Source organism: Podarcis liolepis, assembly GCF_965112155.1.
Source record: "Podarcis liolepis genome assembly, chromosome: 1".
NCBI classification, from domain to species: domain Eukaryota; kingdom Metazoa; phylum Chordata; class Lepidosauria; order Squamata; family Lacertidae; genus Podarcis; species Podarcis liolepis.
In genome coordinates this window covers 91,158,689-91,181,163 of record NC_139554.1, presented here as the reverse complement: position 1 = coordinate 91,181,163, position 22,475 = coordinate 91,158,689, and the positions used below count along the sequence as shown (strand labels likewise).

The 22,475-nt window shown below is 41.8% G+C and overlaps 1 protein-coding gene across 3 annotated transcripts in view; it reads left to right on the top strand.

Annotated features, from left to right (window-relative positions):
- The window catches only part of HSPBAP1 (HSPB1 associated protein 1), a 50,327-nt gene extending 29,974 nt beyond the window's left edge, over positions 1-20,353 (top strand). For all 3 annotated transcript variants that reach the window (XM_083490608.1, XM_083490610.1, XM_083490609.1), the window contains 4 exons: positions 1,621-1,792; positions 13,801-13,884; positions 18,905-19,015; positions 19,771-20,353. In XM_083490608.1, coding sequence (XP_083346734.1) covers positions 1,621-1,792; positions 13,801-13,884; positions 18,905-19,015; positions 19,771-20,310 — 907 coding nt within the window. In that variant the 3' untranslated portion in view covers positions 20,311-20,353. The remainder of the gene's footprint in view (positions 1-1,620; positions 1,793-13,800; positions 13,885-18,904; positions 19,016-19,770) is intronic.
- The last annotated feature ends 2,122 nt before the right edge of the window (positions 20,354-22,475 follow it).

Genomic DNA, 22,475 nt, shown 5'->3' with positions numbered 1-22,475 from the left:
TGGCCACCTTCTGAATAAGATGACTGCTACACCTCTTTTCTTGTTCCTCCCTTCTCCTTACATCATCTTACCTGGGAGAATGCAAGTCCAAAACTATACCTTACGCACAAAATAACAGAAAGAATTGCTAGAGAAGAAAATGGTACAGAAGCTGGAGGGTATGACAATGAAGTGATGGTTGTCGCAGGAGGAAGGAAAGGGAGACAGCCTTGATCTGAAAGCCAGGCAGTGCCAATTGCTTTAATTGTGCTCATCAGATTGCCTTTTGCTTTTCCTGTCTATGGTGTCAATAAACATGTGAGAGCATCCCTCTTTTGTTGATTATGTGGCTCTTCTTAAATTCCATAAATTTGCTGCATGGGCTATTATTTTAATTACTTTTCCTTTTACTATTTCCATCACTTAGACTTTTCTCCTTATAAAACTTTTTTATGTGCTCATTTGCTCTGCCTTGTGAATTGACAATTCAGCATTATGGATAAACACACAGAGACACATTTTTTTAAAATAGCTTAATAACAGGATTGCAGGCCTGTTCCCCAAGATCTGTGAAATCAACTTGGATGTTTCTCTAACCCTACAATCCTATCCACGCTTACCTGGATCAAAGCCTCATTAACTAACGAGAAAAGTACTTAGAAGCAAACATGCATCAGAACCATAGGAAGCTGCCTTATACTGTAGTCCAGTAATATCTACTTTGACTCTCTCCAGGGTTTCAGGCAAACATGCCTTTCACAACTTCTGAAGCTCTGGACTTTAAATGTTCAGGATTGACCCTGGGACCTTCTGCATGGAAGGCATTTGTTCTATCAGTGAACTATGGCCACTTCCCCCAATTGCTAGGATTGGGTTGAACATGAAAGTAAATTAGACAGCAGGCTCCCTACAGAAAAATCTTGCTTTATGTTGTTAGGTTCTTCAAAGAGAGAAGAAGCATGCACTTGCTAGGATTTTCATATTGTGCTAAACTCCCATACCCCCAAGGGCAGAGCCAGGAAATTCAAGCAATGGGGGTCTATGCACCACCCTGGCATTTTATGAGAGTTAGGTGTCTAAATAGACAGATTGCTTTCGTTGGGCTAAAGTATGGTGAGCATAAAAGACAACTGAGAGAGGAGGAATAACCAAGATGCATGCAAGAATATAAACACTGGATATGCTGTACGTCATAAATATATTGAAATATGGCAGCCAAACTACTGGAAATATGTAAACTGGAAATCTCCCACAAAGGTGCGCCTTTTGGTTTGTTCAGAAAAATTAAGATCCTGAGTAAACACAAACTGCAGTATCAAGTTCAATACAGGGTTGGTTTCTCAGAAGTAAAGGCAGAAGTGAGTCACTGAAGTTTGTCGTACATGTTTGTCTCCCTTCATAGCTGTACCCAGGGAAATGTAGTCCTGACTCATAAATGTGTTGTTGTTTTTAAAGTGATGCTCCCCGCCTCCTTAAAATGGTGCGTGACCATTTAGTGCATAATGCTACTTAATAAGTGCCTGTTTTCCAGCTTCTCACAAGTCTTAAATAGGATGCTCGTTTGTGGTATTGATAGACTTGTTTGTTTGCCGTTGCTCAGCCTAAATGGGAGACTGTGACTTGCATCATCTCTGCTTCCAGGAAAAGATGGCATCTCTACCCACCTGAAGATTCCAGTTTCCTTTACCCTACCAGAATTCCCTATGAAGAATCCAGCGTCTTCAGCAGGGTCAATGTGGTCAATCCAGATTTGAAAAGCTGCCCACAGTTTAAGAAAGCAAAGGCCCATGTGGTTACGCTTGAACCTGGCCAGGTAATTCCTGAACTCTAACTTTACTCTAGTTTGGAACCTTTGTTAAATATGAAATAGAGAGGGGGGTTGGGTGGGAGTAAACAAAGAAATAAACAAAGCTGGGAGGAGGACCATGAGGTCTGTCTTACTTCTCCCAGTCTCACTAAAATGTTTTGCATTGGATGGAGCATTTGCTGCTGCTGGCAGATGTATCCACTGAGCAGAGACTGTTCCTACTGGTGGAAAGAGAGGTGAGGCAACTTACAGCAATGCCCCTTTCCGTCTGTAGTCCTCAGTGGCACCTCCCATGTTATTTCAATGGATTCCCCAACCCAAAGCAGTTTTCCAGGGTCTATAGGAGACTGCAGTGGGGTGGTGGTGGTTAAAATAAAAAAACAATTTTCTCCTGTTCCACCATTGGGATTCCTCAAGCTGCATCTGAAGCCTTTGGGGATTGGAGAAGCCTTTTCGTTCACAGGAGGCAAAGTCTTCTGAATCTAACCTTGTTTGTTTAATGCCATTCTCTAGCAAGTGAAACCTTTCTTGCTCATGTTCTTTCACTTGTCTTGCAACTGGACCATCTAGAAAAAGCCACCATGCTTCACAGACATTTTACCCGTTAGTTTCTCTGAATCCTGTACTTAACAGGCTTCTGGGGCTGCTCTGAAACCATCTCATCTCTGCAACTCACAAGTTTTACAATGTATTCTTAATGAATAAGTGTGCAGAGCCAGCAAAGAGCTTTTACTTACGCTTTCGTGGTGATGGATAACTTCCATAATGGAAACACTTGCCCAGCAGCTACATCACTTGTATTTACAGCACGCATTAGTATTTCAGTAGAGAATCTCAAAGTACTCTTAACAAGGTCATGTGAAAGTTGATTAATCATATTTTACTGAGGAAAGGAGACCACAGTATCTTAAAAGCAGCCCTGTGAAGGATCTCTCAATGTGTCAGGCCATCAGTACTTAAGGGTCACTAGAATGCTCCTTCCAGATGAATTTCTCTATAGTAGATGTGATCACTTATTTGCTTAACATGTAACTTACTGTACAAAATGGGCTGGTTTTCTCCGATTCAGATACCCGCTTGCTGGAAGTAAGTGCCACTGATTTCAGACTCACTTATTTATTATTTAAGTCTTTAAGGGAATGCAGCACATTGATGGATTTGATGGAATCTCAGCATCCTTTATTGTGTATCTTACAAGACAGGGAGGGTCTCTGGTGCCCCAAAACTCACAGAGATAGTTTTGGATAGACTTATCTATGGGTTAAATCACAGAGCCTAGGGCTTGCCGATCAGAAGGTTGGTGGTTCGAATCCCTGCAACGGGGTGAGCTCCCATTGCTCAGTCCCTGCTCCTGCCAAACTAGCAGTTCAAAAGCACGAAGTGCAAGTAAATAAACAGGTACCGCTCCGGTGGGAAGGTAAACGGCGTTTCCATGTGCTTCTCTGGTTCGCCAGAAGCAGCTTGGTCATGCTGGCCACATGACCCGGAAGCTGTACACAAGCTCCCTTGGCCAATAAAGCGAGACGAGCACCACAACCCCAGAGTCATCCGCAACTGGACCTAATGGTCAGGGGTCCCTTTACCTTTTACCACCCTTTTATTTGTGGTCCTAAAGATTGAAGAAGGATGATAACCTGTTAAGGCTGTAAGGCTAACGTTCTCCAATTCTCTTTGTGCCTTTTTTTTTCTTTTAATGAGTTGTTTTATTAAATTTATATTCTATGGGCGGATTCAACTACTCCATTCCACTGGCCAAATTCAGCACAAGGACTCCTGCTGGCACAACAGGGCTTTTCTCCTCTTTTCCCTCATATGCCCCCCACCCTGTGCCTCCCCCAAATCCACTCTGGAGAGTTAGGAGAACCCTTAGCACAATACGGGGGGGGGGGGCGGGGGGGAAGGAAGGTGAGAGATCATTCCTTTGGGCAAGCAGGAATGCTCAGGCTGATGGCATCATCTCCTTAGCATTGCCTTGAATTCCACCCTGTGTTCTGTCACCTGTAGCTGCATTTTAAAGTTACTGTGAAATCTGCAAAAAATAAGTTCTTTTTAAAATGTATTTATATTTCACCATTTGTGGTGGTCTAAAACAAAAAGCACACACACACACACACACACACACACACACACATCCCATACAAAATATCAAACAGTATGCTAATAACAATAAGAATAGCAACAGCAAAACATTTCAGTTCTTTGAATCAAATTTCATCATCTGCCCACCCCCCACAAAATAGAGGCCCCCTTCCCCCTACACACACTCACTAAAAACAGTAAAGAATAAAGTGATTTCAGTGCCCACTGGAACATCTGAAGTTTTAGAAGTGGGCATGTATATCATTGTGCTGTTATGGCACTTTCAAAGCTATTTTCAGTGTGTTCTGTTGTATAGCAAATTAACATTTTATACTGCATAATAAATGTATTCCCAGTGCCCCAAATTAAATGATTTTACTTCACAGTTTTTCTCTCCTGCAGCAGAGTAATGATCTTTGCTCATCATTTTGTTGATGTTTTCAATAGATGGTGTTTTTTGTTTTTCCTCAGCTGTTGTTTTTAAAATTGCCAACAGTGGGGCGTTGCCTTGTTTTCTGGTTAAAGAATTCAATGTAGGCATTCTGTTTCAGTGATTAGGAATGGTAATGAAGCAGTAGTGTCACTGTTTTTAATTAAGCTTCAACTAATTAGAAGTCAAATCTTGTTAAAAATAGAAGGTTTAAAGGCCAGCTGCTGGTTCCAGTGCTCTGAGGTGCTACTTTGCAAAAGACATGCTAGTATAGCTTCTTCTTTTTTTTAATCTCTGGCAGCCACTGAGTGGACAGAGACTTGAAGCCAAGAGAACACATGGCAATGCCAGCCTAGGTTTCTACTTCAGAATGCAAGTGAGGACATAGAACCATAAGACCACAATACCCCAAGGACCGCCTCTCCCCATATGAACTGACCCAGCCCCTGCAGTCATCATCTGCAGCTCTTCCTCATGTGCCCCCTCCACGAGAGGTCCAGAGGGTGGCAACATGAGAGGAGTGGGCCTTTTCTGTGGTGGCTTCCCATTTGTGGAATGCTATTTCCAGGGAGGCTCACCTGGTGTCTTCAAGGCCATCTATTCCAGCTCCTTGCTGATGCAGGAACCTCTCTACTACAGCATCCCGGATAGGTGACCATCCGTCCTCTGCTTAAAAACATCTAACAAGGAAGAGTCCACATCCTTCTAAGGCAGTCTATTCCGTGGTCTGAAAAGTTCATGCCATCCCGAAGTTCAAAGGCTTTATCTGAATCTTTTGTGAGCGGCAGGCAGGGGTGATATTTGAATTAATTGGGTCAGGTTCAAAAATAGCTTTGAACCATCTATAGGGCAGCCCTTCAGGTATTTGAAGGAATACACCTTCAGCTCCTCCTCCAGGCTGAACATACCCAACTCCTTCAACCTTTCCTAGTAGGACTTGGTCTCCAGGTCTCCCTCAGCACCTCTGTCGCCCTCTTCTGGCCACATTCCAGAGGATGATTAAATATAAAAGGTAAAGGGACCCCTGACCATTAGGTCCAGTCCTGGCCGACTCTGGCGTTGCAGCGCTCATCTTGCTTTATTGGCCGAGGGAGCCGGCGTACAGCTTCCAGGTCATGTGGCCAGCATGACTAAGCCGCTTCTGGCAAACCAGAGCAGCGCACGGAAACACCGTTTACCTTCCCACCGGAGTGGTACCTATTTATCTACTTGCACTTTGACGTGCTTTCGAACTGCTAGGTTGGCAGGAGCAGGGACTGAGCAACGGGAGCTCACCCCATTGCGGGGATTCGAACCGCTGACATTCTGATCAACAAGTCCTAGGCTCTGTGGTTTAACCCACAGTGCCACCCGCGTCCCATGATTGAATATACTTCCATGTAAATAATTCCCTGCTTGCGGATAGGTAGCAGATCTGGAAGAAGGGTTCTAGCCTAGCTTTCTCCCTGCCCTGCTCATTTTCTGTGTACCTTAAAGAAAATTAATGGAGCATGCACTCCTGCAGCCACCACTTTTTACCTGCCCTCTAAAGTGTTAAAATCCCAGGAGGGCTGTACTAAGCGATCCTTCCAAATAAGCAAAGCTAAGGAATTGTCTGCAATGAATGAATGAATGCCAAGGCCCTTTAAGGCAGGCCTGTCTCCCAGAAGAATAATGCCTGCTGGCTCTGCTCAGGCCTGTCTAGTATTGGAAGGGTTTGTGATGAAGCAATTTGATGAGAATCCCTTAGATAGCAAACGAATTGTTCTAACCGAATGCAAAGATTGAGCGTGTATTACAAATACAATTACTTGAGGATTTGCAGTCAGCTTCACTTTGTGGTAATTTACAGTAATCTCTGTTTCTTGCTTGGCCGGGAACTGCATGCCTTGGATTAAGATGTTGTAACAATGCAGAATTGAAAAATAAAATAAAGATAAAGGTGTGTTTTGGTATTCAGGAGAGCAGCTGTATGCTAGCTGGATACTGGCTTTGAATATTAAAAGAAACTTAATGTGCCTAATGCCATCTTCTGGCCAATGTGTCTCATTCCACCACTCTTGGTTATATTAAATACATTCAGGATCCCTGTTTCAATATATATTCTAATTGCTTTTTAATGTTACCTTGGTCTTTAACTCTTAAGCCAGGATGAATAGAAGTAGATGAGCTAAATTCAATGCAATTTCATTGATTTTAAAAGATTTGCCTAGTCAGTTTGTAGGCTAATTTTTTTTAGAAGCTTGAATGTGTCCTTTGAAATCTTAACACTCCCAATTAAAATGTTTGAAATGTCACACTATCCTTAAAACATCTGTGTGATCATCAGTGATGGTCAAGTTACTTCAGAATTAATTCCATCTCGCACTTGTAAATGATAATTTCAGCATGTGGGTTTGTGAGCATAATTATGTGTTCGAAATGAGAGGTTCATTTGTGAGTGTCTGAAGTTTGTGTGGTGTTTTTTTTTCTTCCCCTAATAGCAAATTGGCATCAGCTACCTACCTGAATTAAAAAGAATACTCTGGGAAACAAAAAAACAAAAAAAAAATGGACAAGAGATGTGGGTAGCTGCTGATCAATAAAAAACTCATTTTCACACATTCATAACTCTTCTCTTTTGTGGAGCACAATTCATATAAATTGTAGGCTACACCCCCCACAAAAAAGAGTATTTGTTTCATCAAGTTTGTCATCATATATGGAAAACGGATTTGAAATGGCATTGAAATAAATTGTAATCTTAATCTGACTTTCACTGAAAGATTTAACTTCGTATCTCTTTAGAATACTACCGCACATCAGCAAAATCAACCCTGCTCTGCCCTCTGAATAAACATGAAACTGCTCATGAGTTATTTCATTCTGTGTGAATGTGTTTGTTCTGCGACAAACATTCAAGACTGACTGCTTGCCCCTCAGAAATTGCTCTCTTGCTTTGCTAGTGATTTTTAACCTTCCTTGTTAGTGATGTCTTGCCTAATTTTGGCCAGATTTTGTTTTTTGATGGGCAAATATATATATATATATTGTAATATACACGTTCAGTACAAAAGGTGGGGACCTTTTGGTGAAACTGTCACAGCTTTTGGAACAAGACTAATGACGTATATCATAAACTTAGAAGGGACCTTCCATAATGTTTTTGACACTTTTTAAAAGGCCTTTAAAATAAAACGTCCCCACATGCAGCCCTATTAATAACCCTATTCACACAGCATAACTGGTGAATTAACGTGTAGGAGGCGAAGAGGGGAAAGGGGATATGTCTTGCCCCGCAGCCTACACTCATTCTGTTGAATGTTCTGCAGGGTGTACAGTTACTCTGCCTAACAGGGAGACAGGAAAAGCAGAGTCCCCTCCATGTCTTATGCATATAAAGGGGCTGGATTATTCAAAATGGCAGCAGGACCCCGGCTGTACCTCTGACATTTACACATTAGGTGGGGATGTCTGAGCCAAGGAACCATATGTATGTAGATATTTACATGAGCTGGATCCCTGACTGCTCAGGTAAGCTTCTATGAGAGCTGGAGGAGTTGCTGATTACATTTGTTAGTCACTGTAAACAAAAAAGCCTCAAAGTAACTGAACTTTGCAAATAGAGGAAAATCAAAACCATAAAATTTCAAAACAATGTACTGTACAAAGTTCCTAAAAGGCTCACTCAACCATGCAATGAGAAGGGCAAGTCTTCTCCCACCCCACTAAAATAAAAGTACAGGCAACCCCCCGATTTGCACGGGGGTTGCATTCCAGGTCATCATGCTTGACGGAGGAGCATGTATTACACCCCATTACGCCCCTTTTCCGGCCCCTGTGATACACACATGCATGGTCGCGTGTCAGTTGGATATGCGTAAATCAGTCATTGCCTTTACCACAAAAAAGGCTAACTTAACTACCAAAGACCTGGGTAAAAAGACATTTCTTAGCCTAGTGCCTGCAAACCTGACAGTGATGGTCCCAGACATGTGTCTCTGCATTTCACACATTAGGGGCTACCACTGAAAAGGTCCATTATTGTGTGGTCACTTTCCATGCCTGTCTCGGATGAGGCATGGACTTGGGTGGTGCTGTGGTCTAAACCACTGAGCCTCTTCTTGGGCTTGCTGATCAGAAGGTCAGCAGTTCGAATCCACGTGACAGTGGTGAGCTCTCATTGCTCTGCCCCTGCTTCTGCCAACCTAGCAGTTTGAAAGCACACCAGTGCAAGTAGATAAATAGGTACCGCTGCAACGGGAAGGTAAATGGCATTTCCATACACTTTGGCTTCCGTCAGTGTTCTGTTGCGCCAGAAGCAGTTTAGTCATGCCGACCACATGACCCAGAAAGCTGTCTGTGGACAAATGCTGGCTCCCTTGGCCTGAAGAGAGATGAGTGCTACACCCCATAGTTGCCTTTGACTGGACTTAACCATACAGGGGTCCTTATCTTTATTTTTACTTCAGATGAGGTCTCTGATGGAAGACTGCAGTATACCACACATAACACACTGCAGTGATCTGACCTAGAGGGTAACAGAGCATAGACAACTGAAATTAGAGTACCCCTCTCCACGCAGGGCCACAGCTGGACCGCCAGCCAAAGAAGGGCTAAACATGTAGCCTTTCCTGGTTCAGTTATCCACACCTAAGGTGTGGATGTTGGAGTCAGGGCTGGGGAAGCTGCAACATTGAGGATGAGACTTGTATCACAGCCCCACTGCCCCCCCCTTCAATACATGGACCTTGTTCACATGCATAACATGTACAGGGACCTCTAAAGTCCTGGTTATGAAGGGTGGGCCGTATATGCATAGACACCATAGAGACACGTGTTTGGAGAAAACATTTACAAAACTCGAAACATGAATTGCCATCAGTTTTGTATTCCGTCCACCAACACACTCCTTTTTCACCTTTGATAACTTTACATTCCTTACTGCTTTAATAAATTCTGGTTTTAACATTATGCTGGTATGCACAGATGTTCTCTTGGCTAGTTATTTACTATGCTTGGCTTGCAGTCAGAATCCGTAGCTGCACAGTAGTAAATTGTGCAAGGACTGGTTGCAAAGGCCTGCGTTAAATTGAGAAATACATTAGTTCATTGTTCTTGTCTACATTTGCACACCCCATAACCACACTTGCTTAGAGTACCTTCTGGCCCTGTGTTAGCATGTCCAAAAATGTAATGTACAAACAAGATATTGTTTCAAGGCGCTCTCTTGACAGCTGTTTTATTACTTTACATTTTTTATCTCCTTTCCCCCATAGTCAACCTTTCGTCTCTGTCCCATCTTTACTAGTTATATCATGCTGCCTTTCCCATTTACCACAAGAGTAGCATCTGTGTCTAAATAACTCTAATAGCATTATTACAGCAAGCCAGTAGAGGGTTGGAGGTGCTCTAATGTGTGCAGGTAGTTTCCTACCTTGCCCTAAAAAATCACTCCATTTAGTTCAGTGGTGCAACTCCCCAGCCCTGACACCAACATCCACAGCTGCTCCTTCCATTTAATTGAAAAAGAGAGAGAATGATGTGAGCAAGAGCTTTGTATAAGCATCACAACACATAGGAATTCTGGATTGTAGAAGTGTCCATACTATATAATATATGCATCTATATTGGAAAGAAAACATTTGAAGCACAAAACTGCAAACACATGTTCTTTTTCTAAGTGACAGCCTCGTGTATTTTTGTTCCAATGTTATTTTACTAGTTCCTTTGTCATGAGTATAACATGATTATTCTAAAGTTAAGGGATCTTTAGACATGAATTCTGCTAACACATGTAATAATCTCATTGAAAGTGACTGTGGGTGGATGAATATCTGAGGTATGTCTTTTAGACATACTGCACTGGCCTAGGCAACCCCAACATAGGCTATCTGAAAATCTGGTACACTATATAGCTGAAGTTAGACACCTAAGGCTGCAATCCTATGCCCACTTAACTAGGGGTTAATACCCACTGAACAGAATAGAATCTGCTTCTGAGTAAACATACATAGGATTGCACTGTAAGCTCCACTGGTTACACGCATATAGTTCAATTCCACAGAAATTCATGGGATTCAAAGGCACTTTAAGACTTTGAATCATGTCCTTGGATATCTTTAAAACTGGAGAATTCTTATCAATGTACATATTTCAGTAAACTAATTTACTATAATATAGTTACCACACAACAGTTCCTTTCCTATACTCTGATAGATATTTTTATACTCTTACTCCCTGTTGTTATGACCTCATAGTTTCTTATGATTAACAGTTTTCAATAGGATTAAAAATATTTATCCAAAATGCCCCAAATATTCTGATAAATGGGCCTGTGTTTTACATATACTCATCTCCCTGTGTAAGCTGCATGGTGCATCTCTGCGCGCGCTTGCAAAGAGTTGTTTTTAAATAATCACAGGTTTAGGATTAATGAGGTTTGGATAATGAGCTGGAGAGCAATGCATCAAAACAGCATTAACATATGCACCATTTAAAACATTGAACTGAAAGTATACACTGTTAATCATCTGCTAGAACAGCCTTCCCCAGCTCAGTGTCCTTCTGAAGCTGTTGGATTCCCATTAGCCCTAACCAGCATGTCCGCTGGTCAGAAATGGTGGTAGCTGGTACTCCAGAATATCTGCAGGTTAGTGAAGACTATGCTAGAATGTAAATATAGACTTAGCGTGTGATCTAGTCAAAAATTAAGCACTTTTTAATTTCCGTCAACTTCACTGGGACAGGGAGAGATTTAGGCTTTGATCCTATATACACTTGGGAACAAGTCCCATTGAACTCAGTGGAGCTTACTTCTGATGAAACATGTAGGATCGGACTGTTAGCAGGGTGCAATGAAATCAATAGGACTCTTAGTGAACTTCACTGAGACCTAGAAGTGTTTAATTGGGGGATAGTTTTATGTCCTTCATGCTTTGTTCCTCCTCACTGAATTTGGATTTGTATCAACGGAGGAAAAGACATCAATGGAGGAAAATAGTACATCAGAATTTTATTTTTGTCAGTGGATTTTTCAATGAAGTTACATAGCTGTATGTGGCAGGAACCTAGCATATTGCTCATGGATATTTCCTGAAAAGCCCCTGTGGGTTTTCAGGATTGTTGTAATGTCTTCCATGTGTCTTCCTCCAAGAGGATAGTGCCAAAAGTATTTCTACAGATGAAAATGCTGTTTAGAATTGGCTCTTTATTTGCTGCATTAGAGCAGCTACTGAAAGCATTTGCTGAACATCACAGACTAGGGTCTTCTGGGGTTCTTTTGCTAAATGGTTCCTCTGCCTTGGGGGGGCACTTTTTCTTTCAATCTAACCCTTGTTTATGTGTGCAATAGTTTGGGGCTAACAACCCTGTTTCAGATAAGAGGATTTGGAATGAGAGGTTATCAATGGGCTGGTCACTCTCTGTAGTAAATATTGGTAGAACAAGACTATGGAGAATGTTTTTAGCCTTGAGATAATTCTGCTTAGAAAAACCAGGAGGAAGTAAAGCATTGTGAATACTATTATTGAGAAACTTTGTGTATGTCCTTGAAAAAATTCTTGCAAGAGTGGATTTTTCAAAGGCCAAAATAATACCTAGGGACCCGTGTCCCAATGACCAATCTTCCTTCAGCCCTTAATCTCTTGATGCTGCTTTGAGCACTCGGTTTAAGGCAGCTTATAAACTGATCAATCAAATCAAATCATGCCTTAATTTTGCTCCTGTGTATTAGTGCTGACATTGCTGTGTGCTTAATGGAGATTCTGCAGCTGTTTGAACACTTGAAAGCATTTAATATTCCTTGGATGTACGTAATGCTGCTAATAATCTTTTTATGAATGATACTATGATTATTACACCAGTTTTGGAGGTGGGATGGGAAATTATGGAGCTCTGTGGTCACCTGAGCTTCCCATGACCCCCGAATCCTGGCTTTGTCCTGTGGAAGGTTTGGAGCCAGTGTTTTCTTTTCAGATAAGAGTCCTGGGAGAATTGGGGTCAGAAGAAAATTGAGTACAATAATTTGCAGGAACTGGATCTTGTGATTGTTCAGGGACCGTAGCTCAGTGGTGGAGCACATGCATAGAATGCAGAAGGTCTCAGGTTGCATCCCTAGCATCCTCGGCTAAAATAACCAGGTAATAGGAAAAGACCTCTGCCCAAGACTCTGGGGAGCCACTGCCAACTAGCGTAAAGAATACTGGGGACCACTTCAAGAGAGGGCTCTTGCTATCCTTATGTTCTGCTTGTGGGGTTTGCAGAGGTCTTTGTTTGGCCGCTGAGCAACTGAGTGCTGGGCTAGACAGGCCTCTAGTTCCTTTTGGAAGCACCTTGGTTAACTTGGTCTTATTGGCAGACTTGACTGCATCCTTGCTTAACCCCCCCCCCCCCCGACTTCAAATAATATACAACAATTACTTTCCCGACTTTCCCTAGGATTTTTTTTTAAATGGTGCTACATTAGCTGTCTTCCAGTTCTCCAGTAAGGAGGTTGATTTTAGTGACAAGTTGCATTTTTCTGTTAGAAGATTAACCAATTTCACAGTTCTTTAAGAACTCTCAGTGATGCCATACGGTCCTGGTGACTTGCTAATTTGTACGTTGTCAGTTAGCTTCAGAACCTCATAGAGTCACAGAATTGTAGACTCATATTACTCTTACTTGATTCAGTTAATTGTTTCATTTAATGACTGCTGCTTTTCATTATTGTTGTATTAATGCATAGCGTCGATATTATCTATTTTGTTAATTTTCTTTTGTTAGTTGTTGTAAGTATTCATTTGAATGGAAGAGAGGGATAGAAATATTAAATAATATAATCTCATAATAATAATTCTCCCAAAAACTGGTTTGGGGTGGATATCTGGCTGACTTCAGATATGCAGTAAGAAGAATTCAAATCATTCCTTTAGCTTTTCTTTCATTTCCCTATCTTCCTTTAATAATCATTTTGCACCCTTAACATCTAATGAATGAACTGCCTTCCTGGTTCCTGGTTCTAGTTCCCAAATCCCATTCTTCTCTATTCTCTTTCCTCTACCAAACCCTGATTTTTTTTGTATTTTTTTTTAAGGTGAAGGTAAAGATTGAGATTGACCTGGGATGAGACATTCTGGCATTTCCTTCCCTCCTTATGTCAGATAAGAAGGGAAGGTCTGGACAAGCTTGTGACAGGAAAGCCTCCTGCACTTTGGTCTCACCAACATGCTGCTCTCACCCTGCCATTCCACAGAGAGGGGGAACTTGTTTTGCTGACAAGACTGTTTAAAAATTGTTTCCAGCTGAGGTGGGCTAGTTGGAGTTTGCATTTTGAACCTAGCAATGAAAGGCTGGCAGAACCAGATAAGATCCATGTCAGACAGCCTAAGTACATTATACAGCAGACAGCAAATGCAGAGGAGGATCAATTGGAGAAGTTTAGAAACTGCTGCTGAAAAATATATTTTTCAAGGTGATTTTTTTTTAATGTCAGGGAAACGCTATAGTTGCACACAATGGGTTTTATGACTTTTTAAATTCCTCTTCTTCTTCTTCTCTCATTCAGGTCCTGTTTGTTCCCAGGCACTGGTGGCATTACGTAGAATCCATTGACCCAATCACTGTTAGCATAAACTCATGGATTGAACTGGTAACTACCCCCCCCCCATTGTTTATCTCTTAAAACCATCAGGCACACACATGGACTGAATGTTCACAGATGGGCATGGCATCTGGAAATGTGCTGGAGTAGTTTATAATAATGATCTAGCTACCTATTTCCATACACCCTAGTAAGCATACTTGGAGCCGCCCAGAGTGGCTGGGGAAACTCAGCCAGATGGGTGGGGTATAAATAATAAAATTATTATTATTATTATTATTATTATTATTATTATTATTATTATTATGACGACTGCAATGATCACAGGTTCTTTCCCTTGCCACCGTTGACCTTCCCCTTCCCATGTTGTCTCCCCTGCATTGGAATTACATAAATTGTAAGCCGCTCAGGACAGAGACCTGTCTCTTACACTTTGTAATGTGCAATGTGTAATGTACATAGATGAGGCTATATAAATCATCGCCCACATACTGTTGGACTCATATCAACTCTAGCCAACATGGCCAGTAGTCAGGGCTGGGTGTTGGAATCCAGGAGGGCCACATGTACCCCACCCCTTGCTGTAGTTTATTTTTGTGTGTGTGGTTTAAAAGCTGAGTGTATTTTCATCTCTCTAATGAAATTTCCAAGAAACAGCCTTTGGAGACCAAGACAGTAAAAGCTAGAGTGGGTGGAGGGGAACAAAAGTGAAGATGCTACTAGTGTGTCTTTTTAGTTAAAATGTCTGCTTCACTTTGATGTAGGTGTCATATTATCTTCCTCCCCCCAAAACATTTACATCCCATCTTGTCTTCTACCATGGAACTCATGGCAGTCTAGATAGATAGATAGATAGATAGATAGATAGATAGATATAGATAGATATAGATAGATATAGATAGATATAGATATATAGATATATAGATATATAGATATATATAGATATAGATATAGATATAGATATATATGGTTCTCAGGGTGATCCATCAACAGTGGCCAGATCCAGATCTGCTTAGTTTCAGCAAAATGGGGGCCTCATGTGCCTTCATGCCATGTAATTTGGAACTGAATCTGACATCCTGAAAACCCGAAGGCTTGGTAGTATTCTACACAGGATGCCTTCCTCATCTTTTTACAAAATGGCATATGCTCTTGAAGTCAAAGCTAAGCAAACATTAGTGTTTTGTAGTCTCCGGTATTGCTTGAACGCAGCATGCTGGACAGAAGTTATTAACTATCTCCCAAAATTAAAAAACCTCACAAACAGTTTGGAGGCTTCGAGCTAATAAGTTGACTGTGGGTGCTGCTTAACCCGAGGAATGCCTGCATGTCTTTTTTGGTGACAGTTGATTATACCCTATTATCCCTGGAGATGACAGCAGCATTACTTTTTAGGTGTCGGGCTATCTGTCTTAGAAAAATAATGCGTGACACGGGTGTTAAAATGTAATATCAAGAACATTTTCATTATTCACTCAAGCAGTTCTCCAGCTTCCAGCAATAACCAGCTGCTACCACGTTGATATGATAGGTGTGTGTCAAGCCCTCTTCAATAGCCTTACTGATACAATTAATTATTTCGCTGAGACCTTATAATAAAGGATAAAGTTTTAATTTGTTTTCAACACACTGAGACCACTTCAACTCTTGCTTCTTACGGTAGGGGGGATTAATGCTATTCATGGATACTTTGAGGCAAAATGAACTTTCCAGGCTTGCAACCCTTTGAAATGCTTTAAGAGTGTTCATGTACCGAGGTAAGCTAGCTTAAATGTGTACATACTAAAATGTGAATAGATGAGCTGAAAAGTTTCAGGCTTACGAAGCTGCATTGCAATAAGATCAAAAGGTCTGCAGGAAAGGACATGTAAAACCACTGAAGTCCATTTTCCTAGGAAACAGCCCACCTGCTCTGAATTTAACAGGTACAGACCCCAGATCTTTTTCTGCATATATACTTCACAATCAGACCGTATGATGAATTTCTTAGTCTTAAGATTATAAAATTATTGCTGGTAGCTCTAAGACTACATAGCCCATGATACATTGTGACTGTCCATGAAATAAAATCATAATGAGAGCTACCTTAATTGTTTAGACTGGAGCAGAGTATTTGAAAAAAAGGATTGTAGATTCTGGTAAGATTGTCTGCAATTCCTAACATCAGTTTTATATTACAAGTCTCTGGCACTACATTTTAGTTCAATTTTACATGCGATTCCCTAGCAACTGCCCTGATGTGAGACAATGAAGTGGTCCTTCTGCCAAGCTTTCTTTTTCCTAATCACAATTAGTATTTTGCTCTGGGTTCCTAGGATTATTGAGCACATCGAAGCAGTTGTTCCCAAACTATTTAATAAAGGGAACTTACCAAAGGAAACAGTAGCTTGTCACGCCATGTCTAAGAGTTTATACAGAGTTTTGGGACTGCAATGATGGTGATATTGCGTAACTCATAAAAATGACTCAAAGTGACTTGCAAACACAGTAGAAGTCCTAAAGCCATTTGCAGTGAACACAATCAATAAAAACTTAAAAAGCAAACAGACACATATCTAAAGAAAGAAAAGGCAAGTCTAGCTTTTATTGCACAACTTCAGCGTGAGTTGATATAGATAGCAAACAGAGACTGATGCTGGACCAGCAAAGGCTGTCTGGCCTGTACAGGTTGCAATCCTCCTTTGATAACTTTGAACTAGATCAATCTGGTGTTATTTGTTTGATATAGATGTGATATGGCACCATCAGAAATGCTAACGCTTTATTCCAGATAGTGCTTCCTTTGCTGGTGCAGTGATAAATAGTAGAGATGAAAGAGGAATGGGACGGGAGGTAAAGGAAGGTAGATTTTATGCAGTTTCCATGGGGAAGGAACCCCCATTATACACCACCTTCAGTTTCCTTCCAGCCAAACTCAAGCAAGCAAGCCCCATTTCCTCAATCTGCCTCCATCTTACTATTTGCTATGGTGCCAGGAATACCACGTTACACGTTGAATTTGCTTCTCCTTGCCCATAAACAGTCCTCCGATCCAAAGCAATTCACTTAAACAAGAAAGCCTGGCCTGCCTGGGTGTCTCATCCTGATGAGATCCTAAATTAGTCTTTGTATTTCACCGCCTAAAGGCACTCAGAAGAGACATGACAGCTTGTAACATGTAAGAATCAATTACTGGATTCTTGTTTCATCTTTAAAAGCTGTGTGCTGGTATCCTTCGTTAAAGACAACATTTGCTTTTCCTCCCTGCTGCTGCTATTTAAGGCTGCAATAATACATCAGTGGGTTGGTGATACTGTCAGATGACAGTATGCTCCCTGGAATTTAAAATGATTTAGTTTTGCATTTGTAATAGCTCCCAAGGCATTTGCTGTCTCTCAGAAATATCCTTTGTGTCTTAGCTTAAGTCATTTAGAGATACAATTTTGGACATACCTTTTTGATCTTCCTGAATTAAAGACCCTATACATTAGACAGCATCCCTGTGGTATAAATTAAGGTTCACAAGACTCAATTAACTTAACAAGACGCTAATACAATGTATTGTCCGCCAATTAGAAACATGTAATTGCTTGATCATGTGGCTTTTATGGGCATATTATGCCTAGCTATGATAATAAGGGATGTTAATTCCCCACCTCACCCCCAAGTGTATGTGCTGGAAATTAGAGATCTCTTTAACATGAGAGTCTTCTTTCCTTTAACTATTGCGTCCAGCCTTGTGCAACAGGGCTTTCCTCCCATCTCCTCTCACAGTGTGCCCCTGAGATTGGTTCAGGTGGCGGGAGAATCCTCAGAACAGTGCAGGGGGAGGTGAGGGGGGTCGTTCATGCTTGCCCTGATGGAAAGATCAACACAGCACAATATTAAATTCTTCCCTTGATTTGTGTACTGTACAGGAAGTCATTATGTCCCCAATCCTGTGTTGCTGGACCCCCCATCATCCCCAGTCAGCATGGCTGATAGTCAGGGGGTCAAAGGAGTCACAGTCCAAAAATATGATGTAACCTAAGATTAGGGAAGCCTTCTCTAGTACTACTGGGTGAGGTCCAGGATGAGGATTCTTCAGAGGTTCGGGGCACCATAGCTCCCGAAGATGTCAGTGGTGTGAATGGTGAAACCAATAACTCTGAGCTGCAGCCCCTCCATTCACTGACTATAGGTCAGTAGAAGACATGCAGAAGCTCCCAGGTTTTATCCTTGACATCCCCAGTTAAAAGGGCCAGGTAGCAGGTGATGAAAAAGAAACATGTGTGAAACCCTGGAAGAGCTGCTGCCAGTCAGAGTAGACAATTTTTGTTGTTGTTGGCATCCATCTGTATAAGAGACAGGTCTCTGTTCTGAGCAGCTTACAACTGATATAATTGCAGGGGAGACAACAAAGGAAGGGGAAGAGTTTTCCTTCTCCTAGATGGGCTACCTTCCTGGGTTAATGAGCTCCATCTGACCCCCCACTTCCCTCTACTGCTATGGAATTCAACTTCTTCCTAGAAAATAAATAAACCCCAGCTTTCATTAAAAAACACAACATCCAAGTCATAAAGGTTGGAGTATAGATGGAAAGACTGGTGAAGTCTCAGAATATGCCACTGAACAACAATTGCTAGAGAGCAACAGCAGGAGAAGACTATTACTTGCATGCCCTGCTTGGTGGAGAAGTTAAACAATCTGACTTGGTATAAGCCCGCTTCTGTGTTTCCAAGTTGCTTGAGAAATTTGTGAGATATTCTTTTCTGGAAAAGTTTTTTTAAGACAGGATGGATAAAAACCCATCACAGAAGAACTAATTCTGCCCTAGTACTTATGTTATGGGCTGCCCTTGCAAGAGGTGTCTTCATTCACAACCCAAAGTCGAGGAACAGAAACTGAAAGCAAAAACATGGCCTTTTGTACTTCTTTGTACTGATTTTTTGCTTTCTCAGTTCCACTAAAGAAGAGTGGCTGGCTCAAAACACATTGGGCTTGATCAATCACCTCTTCATTGCACCTCTGAATTTCCCTCTCTTCTTGTTTCTGCTCTCCTTTCTATCCATTCCAGTTATCACAACGTTAGCTTTCGTTTCTCTTGTAGGATGCAGATCATGAAGCCCGTGTAGAAGAGGCAATAACTCGAACACTGATATGTGCAATCAAATCTGCTGAAACCACCAGTGCATCAGATCTCTGGCTCAACCCAACAGAGGTGAAGTTCCACATTAATATGCCATGGTTTTCACTCCTTTGACCCAGTGACATTTTTGTTTCCTAAACTGCAAGTCTATGTTCCTCTACTCCCCCACCTTTGCAACTGAATTTTTAGTAACTTTGGGATGGCAGAGCCTGAGTCTTCATGGCTGCTTCCCATTATCTTGGTTTAACTCCTCGCTGGAAGTGTACCCCGTGTCTTTCAAGGATTCCCTCCTCCAAGTCCAGAGATTCAGAAGTGCAGATTGCACAACCTGTACCTATCTAGCCATTTGCCCTGTATGTAGTAGGGATGGTCAGGGGATCCAGCACAGTTAAGAGTGTGGGTGTGTGAATGGAAATTCAGTGCACATTCATTTGTTCTTAACATCATCACATATTACTTTAAAGACCAGTGCTTTATGGTAAGGAAGCACTTTGACAGGGATAGTTTAAGTTTATTTGACATTCGCTTTTTGCAGGCAATAAATATGCCACACAAACTCAGGCTTGCATAGGCGGTTCTTGCTTAACCAGCTTCCTCCTTTGCTTCAACAGAAGGGAAAGTCCCATGCACGCAATGGCTTGGCTGCGCTAGTGGGCCACCTTGGTTGAAATGAAAGCAAGCAGAAAAGCACCCAAAGAACACAATAGGGTGGCAAAATAAAGTGGAAGCAATGGGGATAGATGAGAAGGACAAAACATATAAACAAATCCTAAGATTAGCAGAGAAGGTATCACCTGTTTATACACTGAATGTATTTTATTTTCTAGGTTGAAGTAACTTCCCATGAAACCAATCTTCAGTATGTAAATGGGGCTGTTTCTGCATATTTAGAGCATCAGAAGACTAGTAAAATTGAAGACATGGACCCTAGAACTGAAGAGGTTAATCAATATCCATGTAAAAGAAAGAAGGTCCAAGGGAGATCAGAACCTGAAGGCTTCCAGTTGATGTCCCGTGAATCTAGCCTAACCGCGATCCAAGGAAAGAAACTGGAAAAAATTCCCTTTGGACATAATCTTTTTCAGGTTTTACCACAATTCTGGGAAACAGATTCAACTGGTTCAGCTGAAAATGACAGTAAAGGGTCTCCAAATGAAAATGATGAACACTTTGGAAAATTGCATCGTGCTGGGAAGACATCAAAAGTGATTGGTGATTCTGGAGCATTAGTAGATCAGAAGGATCCAGGATGTAGTACCATCTCTCCACAAGCAGTTATTTGTACAAATGATTTGCTAGATTGTGTGCTAAATCCCCAAGTCATCCGTTTAATGGCTCAACTTTTGATAGAAAGAGCAAGTCTTTAAAATGTGTGCCTTTCTGAAAATAAAAAAAAATGAATGACAAGTATGTTCTGGAGGTTCCAAAGCTTCTGTACTAAAGAATTCTTAGCTGCGCATCAGCATCAGCTCAACTGCAAACTTCCAAACAATACAGCAGCTAACTATGTCAGGGCTTTTGTAACCATTTCTCACGGGGTAGCTAAGTTTGTGTGTTGCAGCAGAAGCAACACTTAAGGTCTTTTGGTACCTTAAAAACTAACAATTGTCTTTATGCATAAAAATAGAAGAAGAATCCTGCTGGATCATTTATGTGTTTTGTCAGAAGGCTAAGACAACACAAATCATTGTCAAAATATATAAATAAATTGTTTATTTTAAGAAAGACAACAGAAATTTTTTAGGAAGGTGCTTCACAAAGCCTTTGCATCATCTTAGGCCAGGTCTAGCTGGTGATACACGGATGAAGAGCCAGAAATTATTACCTCCTGTCTTGCCCAACACCCCATTAACATACCATAATTACAACCTTCCAGTGCTTTAGGTTGCAATTCTCTAAGCACATTAACCTGGTGGTAAATCCCACTGAACTCAGTGACGCTAAGGCTGTATACACATTACGTATTAAAACACAGCTAGGTTGCTCTTTTTCTCAGTTTGGATAGTTTGAGGGTGGTTGGGGGGAGTCATCAAAATGCAGTAATTCAGGACAGGATAAATACAAGGTATGGATTGTGGCCAATGTGTCTCTACTGCTTCCCAAGCAGGCATGCACAGGATGCTGAGCAATGGGGAGTGCTTAGGCAGTCTATGCAGTTCCCTGAGAGGAAGTTGCACTGTACACAGTGAAACTTAATTATTGTGCTATGTTTCTGGACCTCTCTGCTCAGAGGGTAGCAAACATTTTCATTTCTATACTAGTGTGCAAACTCCTCCGTAGATGTATTGAGAATTTCAATACAGCTATTGCAATTCACTCTCTTTCGCCCTGCGGGTAAACAATATTGTTTCTCATGGGTTTGTCTCTCCTCAGTGCACACCCTTTGTTTCCTTGCAGTTACATTTTGCGTGTCGAGACCCCGCAGCCACCCCCTCGTTGGAAATAGCTCACACAAGGACACGGATATTAGGTTTATGTTATTGGGCAAATTTTGGCCACAACTTTATTGAAATTACAGAATGTGAGTGGTATTGGCTTAGGCATTGATTGGACCTGACTATATCTGACTCCTGCCCATTGTGCAGGAAGTCCCTAGTAAGGGTAAGCCACCGGTAGGGGGAGCCCTGTCGATGCAGACCAACTCAAGCTCCCCCTGGTGTTCCTGTCAGGGTCATGTCAAGGCCATAGTCCCCCAGCCAGACTTCAGACTAGAACAACACCCCCAGATTCCTTTAACGGAATACCCTTAAACATGGAGGGGCAGGTGATGGCCACACCTCCCCTCCCCCACACAAGGTCAAACAATGCCTAACCGCAACCCTAACAAAGTTGTGATGATTGCTACGAGGTAGGCGAAAACTAAGTGGCCAGTGCCAATTTGCCAAGTGGAAAAATTCCTACCAGGCCCCTCGGACAACCAAGGCGACCAACTGAAGTCCATAGCAAGGCCACTACCTAACCTGCAAAATAGGGAGGGAGGGTGGGTGATTGAGGAAGCGAGCCAAAGAGGAAGTCCTCTGGCTCACTCCTCCATTTAAACGGCCCCGGCCACGCCCCCCCAGCCAGTGGGTTGGCTGGCTGGGTTCTGACGTGGCTGGGATCCCCCAGGCAACGGGGGACAAGGTCCCCCGCCCCCGGTGGGGAGTGGGTGGCCACGCGGTCCACCGCAACTCCTCCCCACTGGGAAGTGGAGCGGATTTACTAATTAACATTTATTTGACACTATAAATAAGCTGTCACTAAATATAATTTTTGCTCTTTGAGAGAATTTCTATGGCATTCTGTGCATTTGTATTGATTTGATTTATCCACAAGTGATTGCTCTATGGTCACTTGCATGTATTAACATTTTGACCATGAACCGATTCTGAAGGTTGCCATGACTTTGGCAAGCATGTCACAAAAGCCACAAAACTCCTCAAAAGGCCCTAATTGCCTTGTTTAAAGAAATGTAATGCTTTGTGTCCTAGTAGCTCTAGGTTCCTAATAAGCCAGTGTCCTCCGTTTCCTACTGTTAAGGACAAGGGTTTTG